General features: G+C 34.3%; 1 protein-coding gene across 8 annotated transcripts in view; it reads right to left on the bottom strand.

Annotated features, from left to right (window-relative positions):
• Positions 1-10,614, bottom strand: part of LOC6724724 (twitchin) — a 51,105-nt gene extending 40,491 nt beyond the window's left edge. For 4 of the 8 annotated variants that reach the window (XM_016180703.3, XM_016180702.3, XM_016180720.3 and 1 more), the window contains exons 1-16: positions 10,469-10,614; positions 8,931-9,291; positions 8,043-8,073; positions 7,380-7,542; positions 6,814-6,955; positions 6,246-6,387; positions 5,847-6,047; positions 5,474-5,775; positions 4,038-4,261; positions 3,573-3,975; positions 2,807-3,480; positions 1,391-1,744; positions 983-1,027; positions 548-670; positions 412-471; positions 141-239 (exon numbers count right to left, since the gene is read on the bottom strand). In XM_016180703.3, the coding sequence (XP_016037359.1) occupies positions 141-239; positions 412-471; positions 548-670; positions 983-1,027; positions 1,391-1,744; positions 2,807-3,480; positions 3,573-3,975; positions 4,038-4,261; positions 5,474-5,775; positions 5,847-6,047; positions 6,246-6,387; positions 6,814-6,955; positions 7,380-7,542; positions 8,043-8,073; positions 8,931-9,243 (3,276 nt within the window). In that variant the 5' untranslated portion in view covers positions 9,244-9,291; positions 10,469-10,614. Of the gene's footprint in view, positions 1-140; positions 240-411; positions 472-547; positions 671-982; positions 1,028-1,390; positions 1,745-2,806; positions 3,481-3,572; positions 3,976-4,037; positions 4,262-5,473; positions 5,776-5,846; positions 6,048-6,245; positions 6,388-6,813; positions 6,956-7,379; positions 7,543-8,042; positions 8,074-8,319; positions 8,342-8,930; positions 9,292-10,468 lie in introns of all 8 variants that reach the window. The other 4 variants (XM_016180709.3, XM_016180707.3, XM_016180717.3 and 1 more) reach the window with 4 other exon arrangements.
• Positions 10,615-14,155: the final 3,541 nt, after the last annotated feature.

Raw genomic sequence — 14,155 nt, 5'->3', positions numbered from 1 at the left:
TAACCGGAAATGCCCGAATAGAAAAATTAATATAAATTTGAATAATTTTTTAAGTTAATACAATTTACTAGTTATTCACACATAACATAAAAAAAAGAAGAAAATAGAAAGATAAACTGGTTCTCGTTTAAGCCTCTCACCTTTGAAGTTCGTCGTTTTTCAGCAGGTTTTAGCCTGGGAATCTCTTCTTTTAATGGTTGTGGATTTTTGTTAGCGTCAATGGGTCTATTATCAACCTGCTTCAGGGGAAATGGTTTCTTATATGTGTATGTATTGGGATTTTAAGGGATTTAATATATAATGACCCTAAAAATCATTGTTAGACAAGATCCGGTTTGTCATCTTGAGTCTACGTAACTTCCATGACTCTTTTGGAATAGTCTAAATATATGTATCTTTTTGGCTACTTACCTCCAATGGCTTTTTATCTATGATAGATGACCTTCGGGACTCTGTGTTAGATTCCTCGACCTTATGGTTAAGTACAAAGTGGACATATTCCACGGTTAATGCTACTCTGAACAACAAATGACATGAAACGACTTACCGCCAGGGACGATCTTCTAGATGATGCCTTCTTATCATCGACCGTGATTTCCTCTTTAGCTTTAATTGTTGATTTGCGACGAACGTCAGAAGAGATCTCCTCTTTAACGGACACAATACTTGCCTAACCCAACAAGAAAACATACAACTATAAAATTACGTACATGTAGAATAAATGTCGTAAAAGCTACAAAAATATACATTTTGATATGTTTACAAGGGCTAACGATGAACGACATACCAAAGGAGCTAGGCAGAAACAAAATATGAATGCACATTAATTTAAATCTTTAATACTAAATAATAAATGGTATATGTTGTGTATTGCCTAGATGTACTGCTACAATATAACTTCTAAAAAGATTTCTTAAGTGTAAACTCAATTTTCCATGTTATTTATTCTCATTTTAATACAGCTCTAATATGGTTTTCTTACCTTTCGATCAACTTTTTTGAGGCCAATTTGTTCCGTTGCTTGTTGCTGTGAAAACAAAATTAAAAAATATTTAATCATTTCTTATTTAATTATATTTTGTATACATCAAATAATACAAAATAAATCAGTAAGAACTTAAGGGTGGTCCAGATTTTTTTAAGAAAATGTACAAACGTAATACTACTCCAAATCGCTCATTAAGGCCATACAAACAACAAAGGCCTCAATTGCAGGCTTCATATGTAGGTACATGCATCAAAAAGCGGAGCATAATGTTTTAAAAGTGGACCACCCTCGGAACATGCTGTGGATTTTAGAGTGCTTGTTCAAAAATGAGTTTAGGTTGTTGGCAAAATATACAAGCGGGGTATTTGGCGGAAGAGAGGCTGATACGCCTTTAAATTTTACCTCTCCGGAGTCTTGTTTATTGGTTTTAATAGGTTCTGCCGTAGATTCATTTTTATTAGTCTTAGACTCTGATTCTGATTGACCTGGCTTGTGCATTTTGTCGGAGTTCTTTTGGTGTGATTGGTCAAGCTTTGAGTCAGATTTAGCTTTCTTTGGCTCTGGAGCTTCATGGCCTGCGCTATCTTGCAGTTCAACCGAACTTTCTTTTACTTCCTGCGCGTCTTTTTTATCCAGAATTTCTTTCTTTTCGGTGAGTTCTTCTTCTGGGTCGCCCTTATTTATCTGCTCTACATTAATTCGCCCTTCTGTTTGAGCAACAGATTGATCGGATGGATTTTTGTCTTCTTCCATCTCCTTTGTGTGGTGAGTGTTTTGTTTTGCAGTGTATTGAAGTGTATTGTTATTGACCAAAACGAAAATTAGTAGATGTTTAAGAGATAAGTAACGGATTATAACATAGAAGAAGAATATAATTATTAAAAGACTCAGACTATTCGTATACAGTTTTTATTTAACTCTAAAATACACATGAACTGGATTAAGAAAAACACGCATGTGTGCGTAGCAGATCAAATATATAAAAGTGTCGTCAAAGAAGAAAATTTTAGCGGAAAGACTTGGAGAAATTCGAAAGAAAGTTATACTATAAATTTTATTTTGCAACCGAAAACAATTATTTAATTGCAAACCTCTTCACTAGGAAATTGACCAATAGGCTTTAATGTTACACCAAATATATCCTTTGATGAATTTGTCTGTGAAGTGTCCAGAGGAGTATTCGTTGCAATTCTCCTTTTAAATGTCGGTAATTTATATGTAGTGACTTCACTCTGTATGGTAAAAAATTACTTTTTATCGGTTGCTGTTTTAAAAAACGACGTGATTTATTAAACTACATTTCTAAATTTTATAAAATTATCGATTGCACCCGAGGAAGTGCAGGAACGTACTTGAAAAAAGTATCTTAATGGTTTGGCCTACAAGTTGTACCTAAAACTTAACTGCTTTTGTTTTGCTAGGCATGCAATATCAATTATATGTTAGCACATGTAAGCCTGATCAATATACAAACATGTGAAAAACGTGTTTGCACACGCTCATTAGTGTGAAATTGGTGCGCATAGGGCTTTTCAAAAGAATGCATCGATAAATATAAATATTGGCTTGACAATGCTAAACGTGTTATTTACTAGCCGATAATTGTAAAATTGAAGTTGGCTGCTGGGTTATATTCTGTAAAATTTCCTCGTTAACCTCTGAACCTCTGAACCTAATGATTCATCGCTAATTGTGACACTTTTAGTGCTTTTTTGTCTTTTTCAACGAAAACCTGACTTCCTGTGCTGATACAGACTCTAACTTCTGACGCGGGTTTTCTACTATTTCTAAAATTACTTATCTTTGTTTTTCATTTACCTTTTGCTCCACTTCTTTTTCATTCTTGGTCTTCTCCTTTTCTTTCGGCTTCTCTTCCTTCTTTTTGCCACCCTTTTCTACAGTTATTTTACAAGAAGATTCGTCCTTGCCGACTTCATTGGTCACAATAACCTTATAGTTTGATGTGTGTTCTGTCCTTGCTGAGCTAAAAGTTAATCGTGCTGTTGTTCCATCAAACGTGGTGGTTATGTCCTTTGTTTCACGTATAACAGTGCTTCCCTTATACCACTCAACCTTACACTTGCGGTCTGACTGGGACAGGCTGACTATAAGCTCAAAGGTCTTCGACTCCGCGACCTTCTGATCTGCTAGCTTTCTCGAGATTTCCGGTTTGCACGGCTTTCGCTCTTCCTCTGGAATGTCAACGAGGTTGACAATTTGGGATACCGCCTCTCCTTTTTCGTTACTGGCCACCAACTTGTAGGCGCCCTTGTCACTCTCTTCGACATCGTTGATTTCCAGTTTAACGGCGAACTCTCCTTCCTTTGTTTGCTCAACCAGGTAAACGTGTCTCTTGCTCTCTTTTACAGAGCTGGTTTCCTTGTACCAGGTACACTTGGGTTCGAACTTTGATGCTACTGTGCACTCGATGACTACAGTACGTTTTTTTATAATCTTTATAATTTTGGGCTTATCCTTTATAACAGGAACGACTGGTGGAGAACGAGAAAAGAGGAATTTAAAAATATATTAATTATAATCAGTTTCATATGAACGTGTTTGCTTTCGGTAGGCAAATACGCACTCTCTATATTCAGGGTAAGGTTTGCATTAAGCTCGCCCAGCGTGTTCTTTATGTTACACTTGTAAAGGCCGGAGTCCTCTAGTTGCGGATCTAATAGCTCCAGCTTGATGTAGTATTGATCGCCGCGCTGTTCAATAAACGTCTTAATTTTGTTGCTTTCCTTGATGACTTCTCCGTTGCGAAACCAAATGACATCTGGTTTCGGATCTGCCTTGACCTTGCACTCCATTATAACCAATTTGCCGTTGTTCTCAGAAACAATGCGCGGCTTTTCTATGAATGTTGGCCCCTCTCCTTCGGGCTCCGGCTCCGCTTCAATGTTAAGATTAAGATTTGCGTTTGATTCACCGTATTCGTTTTTGACATTGCATCTGTAGGTTCCACCATCGGTTGCTCCAGGATCCTAAAAGAGATTAAATGAATTTAATTATAGTTTGCTGTTATGCTATCCACATTGCACTTCACCTTAATTTCAAGTGTCAGCTCATACGTGTCTTCAGCAATAACTGTTGTGTTAATTTTTATCTTCTTACTCTTCTCCACCAAGTCTTGACCCCTGTACCAAGTTACTGTGGGTTCGGGCTTGGCCTTGCACTTGCACTTCATGGTGATCAATGTGCCGGATTCATTTGGGATAATTCGCGGTTTTTCGATAAAAGATGGCGCAAACCCGTTGGCATCGCTCGCACCTTGTAAACAAAAAAAACACAAATTAGAGGAAAATGCTGTGAATAGCAACCGAAGAACAAATGTGGAAGCAAGTCTATTAGTTTAAGACACGGTTTGAAAATGTATTGCGGATAGATATGGCCAAAATCAAAGCAGTAGGAAAAAGTTGGCTTATATATCGGGCAGAAATTAAGCCGCCACGGCCGACATAATTGCATGCTTACTATAAACAAATCACTAAATTATTGCTCAAAAATTAAAGCGTTAAGCAAGATACTATATCCGAAGACCTATTTAATGGCTAGAATTCCGATATATTCGTTTTGGAGGAGTGGATCAAGTTTTGAAAAAACATTTGTTTTCCAAATAATTAACTTGCAAGAGGTATAGAATTACCAAAGACACTAGACACTTCTATACCTGTGTATAGTTGTTAGTTGCCTTTTGAATAAAATGATATTGCTTTAAAAAATAAACTGGATAATTTTCATATAGTAGTAGCATAGTATCTTAGATCACGGGGTAACTCAATAAAATGATCAATGTTAAGGTTAAACAAGGGAGAATGCTATAGTCGAGTTCGCCAACTATCAGATACTCAGATAGTCAAAATGCAAGCGCGAAATTTCATATTTTTTATGGAAATCAATAGATATTGGGAAATAAAATGGGAAAATTATTTTTGGCGTGACCGTTTTGTGCGTTTTGTAGGTGTGTGGAGGGGAGTGGCCAAAGTGCTTTTGGCATACCAATAGAAATTGGCAAGTCAAACGATAAAACGAAAAAAAAAAACGAAATATTTTTCAAATGTGTGGGCGCGGCAGTTTTGCCCGTTAGAGTGGGCGCTGTGGAAGCTGAATGCTTAATCTCAACATTCTATCTTTTACAGACAGACGGACATGGCCAGATCGACACGGCTGATCTCCTGATCATATGGTCGGAAACGCTTCCTTCCATCTGTTTCATAATTTTCAACGAATTCAGTATACTAGTTCTTACTGTACGAGTAACGGGTATTATAATAATGCACTTAAATAAACATTACACAAAGTTTGGAATCATATATAATATAAAAATGGTCGAGGTGCATCATGAGGAACCGCCAATAAGAGTGCTCCGTCCCAAATTGCCCTTCTCAATTTTTCCTCTAATAAAACAGAATCTGCCTTCAGGCTTACATTTATATAATATAATTATATAAATCACTATATAGGAAAGAAAAAATGTAGTACCTTGAAAGTTAAGCGCAATGTTTGCATTACTTTCGCCATACATATTTATTGCGTTACAACGATAGTTTCCGCCATCTTCTTTGGTGGGATTTTGGATTTCCAGAGTCAGAATGTAGCTGTCTTTAGTTATTGCCTTGCGAGTCATTTTCGTTCTTTGATTGTTACAGATTTCCTTTTCTGAGCAATACCAGACTATATCCGGAACCGGATGCGCTTCCAAGACGCATTCCATGATGAGTAAGTCTTCTTCTTGGCGGATCGTTGGTTTTTTTGGAAAGCGCGGCGACTTTCCATCCGGAATTCTGTATTAAGTTGGAAAAGGTATAACTTTCGGTATTGTTTATTATCTCTAAGTGCGTTTTTGCTGCCTTACTTTTTCGAGCCGCTTTCGAAATTAAGATTAATGGTTGCGACGCCAGAACCGTGCTTATTTTTCGCTTGCGCGCGATATTCACCCTGGTCAGATGATACCACACTGCCAATCTCAAGACACGCAATGTGATATAGTTTTTGATCCATTGTCAAAGACATTTTGTAGCGATTGGATTCGTTTAGTTCAGTCTCGCCATGGGACCTTTGTGCACATGAAGAAAAGTATTTGTAGAAACGTGAAGTGAAGTAAATTTAATTTAAGTCGATTCCGTTTATTTCTCAATTCACAACAAGGTGTCACTTATGCTGTTTGTTTTTTTTTTTTTTTTTTTTTTTGCTACCAGATATATCCGAATTTATTTGAGTCTCTCTGAATATATCGATAAAGTTATTTTCGTACCATGTGACTGTTGGCGTGGGATCTCCAACGCATCTACACTCGAACGTTACATTTCCACCATCTTCGCTTTGACGAATTACCGGGCGTTCGGTAAAAGTTGGCTTAATGCCTTCTGCGCTTTCCGGCACGGGGGCTTCGTCGCCTATAGAGTTGAAATATCCATATAGCGCAATTTGAAAATGACTGTCTGTTCCAATAACAAGGTCTGTGCGTTAAGTATGTTAAATTACCTTTACATGCCTACATGACTATATATATTCACAATGGCAGTTTTAAGTTACCAAATCAGTATTTTGATTTGCACTTAACAACTCAAACATTTTAAATACTTCCTCAAAAATAGCGATACGATCACATATGTATGTGTTTTGCGGTTATATTAAAACGTAAAAAATATTGATACCCCATAAAATGATCTCAAAGTTTGTCACATTTTAAGCATTGTTGATTAAACATGATTAAGTTATTTCTGCGGCTTTCTTGCAAAACAATAAATGTAAATATTGATTGTTAATAAAAATCGAATGCGATATTAATGTTCATATCAAGCATTCTTATTAAGACTTACTGTCGAAGTTTAGGCTTATTGTAGCGTTGCTCTCGCCCAATTCGTTTTTTGCATTCACTTTGTATTTCCCAGCATCCTCAACTGTTACATTTAGTATTTCAAGTGTCGCAAAATATGAATGAACGTCTTTGTCCACAGTAATCTGTAAAAATGACAAAATAGATAAAAGAAGTCGCGTAAGAAAGAATATTTCGAGGAGTCGAAGCTTGTGCCGAACTTGATTTTTTTTTAACAATTTAACTAAAAACTGATCTTGATGGTCTAACTATTCTACACATTCAATTGAAAATAGAAAAGTATGAAAAGTATTGGAACATTTTCTTCGCGAGCACACTAGCTGACTAACTGGTATTTGGTAGTGGAAAACCTCGAGTATGGTTTTCTTCTTGTTTTCTCTTGTTTTTACTATCAAAGTGACAGAGACCCGCATAACTGTTAATAGATTAATTTTGCGTAACAAGATATGCTAATGTGCTATAGTGTTCAATTAAACTTAGATAAAAACAAACGCGTTTATGTGTGTCATTGCCTTCATTCGAATAATCATATATTTAAGGTATGTATACCTTATGCCGTTCTGATTCCTTGACAGCAGCTCCATTATGGAACCAAATAATGGCGGGTATCGGATCAGCGTTAACGCGGCACTCGAATAATAATCGTTTTCCATCTTCTTCCTGTCGTATGGCGGGTTTTTTCGCGAATGTCGGCGCGAATCCGTCGATTTGTCTGCAACATACGCATATATCAAGAAGCGATCTTTTTATCTGGTAGCTTATTACATTAATCATATCGTAAGAAGTCAAGCATTAGGATAAGTATTCTACATTGCACAAAAAATGTTAAAAAAATGGTGTTATTGCCTGTGCTACAAGCAACAACAACATAAAAGTAATATAAAATAAAAAATGAACAAAAAATGTTATAAAATGGGGAAAAATATAACCATTACTCAAAAAAATGTTCACCACACAGTTACCACACTATTTATTTATTTATATTTAGTAGACATTATTATTATGTACAAATTAGCTTATGGTATACCAATATTATACCAATATTATTGAGAAAGTCTGGCATATTTTTTACAAACTTATTGTTTCCCAAATGAGTATTTAAAAAACTATAGAAGTCCCACTCTCTTATGGACATTTATTAAGTTTTAAATGGACTGTATGTACTTTACTAAACACATTAAATATCATAATATTTTATATTATTTTACTTACCCTTCGCTTTCCAGGAGTGAAAACTTACCATCTGTATTGAATTTAAAACCCCCATTAGTAAAAAGAGTAATTTATAAAAAATAACAAAGCAATTCTAAAAATATATTGCCGGTATTATCATGCAGCTATGCTTAATTGCTCAAATAATTTTTGCGTAATGCAACTAAATATCGTTATTTTAGGCATTTAATATATAATGGAAGATCAATTAAAAATAGCATTGTTAAGGCTCATGTTTCTTTAAAAATAAAGCAGTGAAGCTATAAAAATGGCTTACTTTTCTTTTGGTTCGTCAGCAGCTAGAGTTTTTTACAACGGTAGAGTAAAATTTTGAAATTATTTTAATACTTTTGTAGACTCAAATGTTATGAATATTAATTTAAAAAAATCGAATATTGTAAACGAATCATTAACCATCAAATTAAATATAATAGAAAGATCGTTTTGGCAAGTCGAGGCTTGTATATGCTTGCAATAATTGTATATTAAAAATTACAGATACACGGAGTATATTGATTTCATTCAGAAGTTTACAACGCTGATATATGTATATGTACATATACATATCCAAACAGCTGAAACGATATAGCCCACGATCGTCTCTGCTTTTGTACGTCCACCATTTCCAACCCAAATTTGTCTCTCAAATTTAAAACTTTCAGCATGAAACTATCCCAAATAATAAGTTCATATTAATATTAAGCAACAATCATAGAAACTTGCACCGGCAATCCAAATATATATAGAAACATAACCCAATCTAATAAATGGATTCTGTTCGAGCAAAACGTTTCATTATAGAACCGAAAATGAATTCTTCGCTATTTATCGATCTTTTTCCTGAAACACTAATTCATTTGGAATGGTTTTTAAAACCGGCCGACTTACGTGAGAAATTTAAATTAATAGACGCAGAGACTTCGCCCGACTTGTTTTTTGCTTTGACCTTATAAAGTCCGGCATCCGTTTCAACTACATCGTCAAGCTCCAATACAACCGTATATTTATTTTCTCCGACTGGTTGAATTTTGAATTTGGTTCGGACATCTTCTACTACTTTATTGTCACTTCGAAACCATTCAATGTCCGGTTTCGGTGATGACAATAGCTGGCACTCAAATATCAATCGATTGCCATCATCTTCTTGATGCAGTTGTGGCTTTTTAACAAAGCTGGGAGCGAAATCTTCAGCCACCCCCATGCTGAGGGCTTTCCTTAAGCTTCGTCTTCAACGGCTGTGACTCTATAGCTGAATGAAACAGAAAAAATTAAATGGAAAACAATACCATTTGGGGCAATAGACAAACAAATACAAATTTCATGTTGTAAAGATTATTCAATGTAAGTTTTAAAGCATGATCAAACTAGTAAATATTCTTTGGGTTTACGCTAAACGGCCCCATTAGCTCAGGGCATTGTACGTTTTACTTAAAAATTAAAGGACATTTTTTAGGGTTTAGAAATGATCCCAATATATTAAATTTAAATACTCTATGACTGGCTATTTTTCCGTTACCTAACAATGTAACTGTAAAATAAACCGAATCACAATAAACTAGAACGATACACACGTATTTAGAGTTGCACACGACCCACTAAGTTTTGGAATTTGGAAATTCGATCGCCTTTCCTTCATTGAGCATAGATATTGTTGATGGAAAACATTTTACTGAATAAACGAAAATTCATGTATTGCATGTCTATTTTTAGCCGTTCGCAGTCACCGGCTGAGAAATAAACCTGAACATTCGAATACTAAGTTCACACAAATATGTATATATTCGTAGATAGATTCGTGGCAATATATAAATATCCGGATACAGCATAGATTATTTAAACAAAATAAAACGGTATAAAGGAAAATCAGAAATAGAGAATATCCGCTTATTATCTAAACACGCTTGCCTCCTATTAATAAAAATGCAACCGTTTTATTGAACTGAGTTAGAAGTTTTCGAATTTCTCATAACAGTTTTTTTTTTTTTTTTTTGGTTTTGTCAAAGTCTATTTTTATCAACAACAACGTGTTACACAACGCCATGAGCAGATCTGAGGTATCTGTGTAGAATAAAACGCACTCTATTTCTTTACAATATTCTAAAAGCGTAAAACACTTTCATATCGTTTTTCTTAATTATGGAATTGAAACAATTCTAGAATAATAATCATTTTAGGTTTAGTTTCACTTCACTTTTGAAATAAGAACACTTAAGAACTTAAATTATTCGTAGCCATATATATTTAGTGTTCATATTTAGGATGAGCCATCGCCCTTAAAATAACAAAGTGGTGGACAAAAAGGAATTTAAATAAAAAATACTACAACTATAGCTGTGGTCAGCCGTAGAATATAAACATATACTCATTAATTAAATATTTATTTTGAGTAGGTGTGTTTAATAATTTTTGTTTCACTTGGTACGTACTAGGCTACAAGTAACACAGATTGAACACAGCACGAAATTAATTCTTCTGCGAAAACGAAGCGTACTCCACGAGCTTTTGTCTATTACTGGCGGGTCCAAAGAATAGGTGCTCCTGATCACCGAAGCATATGCACTGCTTTTGTAGCAGGCTGTGAGACAGCGCAGGCGCGATTTGATTTTGACAACAACACCCAATTTCTACAGTCTATATACAGAAGATGTATTTATGTAGCCAGGCCAGTACAACCAATTTAAAGCCCTGAACGATCGACTTATTTTACAATTGATTGTCAAGTCCACTCTAACGTCCTAGCAGTTCGTGGATTGAAACAAATTTACTAAATCGTTAGCAGGAGTGTCTAACAGCTGACTGCAGTTAAAAACTACTTAGCTAGCGGGAAAGCGAACGGAAATCTTATTAATTTTTCTGGCGTATTGATAGGTATTGGGAAATAGAAAAAGAAACATTTTTTTTTAAATCCAATAGAGTGGGCGTGATCGTTCGGTCGTTTTGTAGGTGTTAGGATGGGCATTGTGTGTTTTGGTATACCGATAGGACAATCCTGAGTAATGTTTACGAAAGTATTGCAATATAACTATTTTCGAATACTTGTCTCGAAAAACGTCCAAAAGCCTTTTAGGGAATGCATAAAGAAGGCTTTCACGGAGTGCTTACAGATGCGTTGCACGAGAAGTATGAAAGATTCTTCAGGGCGTCAAAATGGAACAGTAACTTTCGGACTTGTGCCATTCAAACCGGCAAATGAAACAGTCGTGTTGAAATGAACGAAGTGAATTCGGCTCGTTTGCAAATGATCGTGCATTTAAAAGCGCGCGTTGCCGACTTCAATTCATTCAATTCAAACGGCACATTCTGAAACAAATGAAGTGAATTCCGAATAAAGTGAATGGGTGATTCAAATGTCATGTCTGTTATTTTCAATACAAGACAGTTATGGTATGCTGAGTTTGTGTTTTTATATTATTATTTATTATTACTTAAATGATTATATATTATATATTTTATAAATATACTAATTTTTAGTTTTCAATATTATTAAGAAGAAACATTATTTTATTAATATTCTCTGAACTTAGAGAGAGGGCAGAACATTTGTCTGATATTAAATTTCGAGCGTCTGAAAATGCTCTTTCAGACGCAGCGCTAGTTGCTGGTATGCAAACAATTTTGCAACTGGCTTCATATAAGTTTTGGAACATATTTTATGATCGTTCCTCCAAGCCAGACAGTTAAATCCGTCAACATAAATAATATTTGTATCAATAAACATATTAATCTCTTGATCGAATTGATCACTGCTATTGATGTCGTTTCGTTTTTCTATGAAGTCGTCAAATGTATAATAATGCACTGGTATATTTTCTTTATTTTCCATTTCGAAATTTTCAAATTCAAAACGGGCCAAGAATTCTTTGCAATTCTCAATAATTTTTTTTCTGTTGCTGAAAATTTAAGTAACTTTTTTGTGGGTGGAAGTAGAAATAAAGTGATTTTGTTGAACTTTGTTACATATCGAAGAATTATTTGATAGATCCAACAGATAGGAGGAGAGTTGACTTTATATTGGAGACAAGGTCACTATCCGACAAGTCTGGTTGACAAGCTTCTTTTAATTTGTTTATGTGTGGTATTGCGAAATGAATAGTAGGAAAATGGCTGCTTTCAATTTTTTTTATATATCGGTAAATATTTCAAGAACTCTTGTGATACCTGTAAAGCTCGTTTATATGTTTGTTTTTTTCTTTCAAAATGTTTCAAATCTCAATTCAATCTATAGATTTCAATAAAAGGAAAACTGTATTGGGCACAAGGTTTTCAACTTCGCATTTAAAAAAAAAAGTATATTTACATAATTATGCAGTCGACAATGATTATATTTTCTTTTTAAGTCATTTTATTTGTACAGTTCATTTAAATCAATTTAATATGTATGTAACGAAAGGGATTAAATTTAGAGTGCATTGTTACGATATAATCTGTATGTCCATCAGCTAAATGGGGTAAAAAATTAAGCTTATCAAATCTCTATTTATGAACCATATTAACTGTACACTTAAAACTGCTGAACACCCTAGACAAGAAAGTCACCCTGAAAATGATAGAAATATAGTTCCGGCAAGCCAAAGCTTATATAGCCTTTCAGTAACTATATATATATCAAATTAAAATCAATATTATTTATTTAAAAGAATGTAAAAAATATATTTCAAGGAATTAAATGTATTTAGAATGTTCAGATTCCAGAGACGCAGACGGAGCGCATGTTTGTTTCCAAATATTGTCACGCCCACAACCGCACAAAACTGCCGAGACACTTTTAAACAAGAGAGAATGCTATCGTCGAGTTCCCCGACTATCAAATACCCATTACTCAGCTAGTTTGAATGCGAACGCAAAATTTCATCATCTTTCTGGAATATCGATATGTATATCGATATATATATATAGATATATGTATATGTATATATATATGTATATATATATATGTATATATATATATATGTATATATGTATATATTTCTATATATCATAGTCGTTAGAGTAAACTATTAAAATGGTATAAAGGTATAAATGCATTTAATTAATCCATGTAAAGCGAACGCGTATTCGTGGGTCTAATGTAGAATGTAGAAGCCTAATGTAAAAGTAAGTTCCATTTTAAAAATGTCGATCTTTTCCAGAAGGTTGGGACAATTACCATTTGTTGGGATGTAAGAAACTCCAGAAACATTGGCGAATCTTGGCCTTTTATGCCCAATCTCACATTTTTTAATATCTATCTCTTTAATAAAAAAGTCAGAAGCAAACCAAAAAAATTACTCACTCAAAATTATTATTAGCAGTTAAATAATAACATGTCAATAATAAATATTCCAACCAGGAATTCTTGTATAAACGTCTTGTATAAACTTTTATTTTAATCAAAAGATGTTGACGATGCAAAAACAAGTTACGAATGCGATCGTTCGATCAACATACAAACGTTGTGATATAACTTTTATTTCAATTATATTTCACTATTTAAAATTAGCTTGTTCGCGAAGCTTTATTAAAGTATTTACTGTTCCACCCAACCATTTTCTATTAACCTGGCCTTAGTTTATCCGTTGATAGATTCCGACAGTGAAAATGTTCACTGGTTCGTGTCTAAATAAATAATAAATGTCATTTCACTTCAGTAGTGTTGGATAATGCCGTGGGCAATACTAATAACTTCAGAACGGAGAGAGATATTTATCGACGTAAATCCCAAAAACTGTGAGCCTTATTTTGAATTAACTAATTTTCGTATAGGCTTTCTTTAATTACGTATGTATAGCCTTGTGACCCCCGAGGAAAGTAGCATCACACTCTCTTCCAGTCGAGTTTTATTAGACCGAACATATGTTTTTAGCGTTGTTGAGAGTCGATCTGATAGAGCTAAAAGATATTGCATTTGCATTTTTACGTTTTCTCATATGTACTTGAGGTACTTGTAATCATTGTCCTTGTTATTGAAGTAAAACGTACGCAATGCGATTGAAGAACATAACAATTTGTAAATGTATTTTTAGTTAAAATAAATACTTTTTGAGCAGATAATTCATGTATTTCATTGTAATTTGGAAAGCAGTTCCTGTTTAAAATTTTAGATTTTGTAAAGGAACACATAAAGCTTACCACTA

The sequence above is a fragment of the Drosophila simulans genome, chromosome 4 (assembly GCF_016746395.2).
Source record: "Drosophila simulans strain w501 chromosome 4, Prin_Dsim_3.1, whole genome shotgun sequence".
Taxonomy (NCBI): Eukaryota; Metazoa; Arthropoda; class Insecta; order Diptera; family Drosophilidae; genus Drosophila; species Drosophila simulans.
This window is presented reverse-complemented; position numbering and strand designations above follow the sequence as displayed.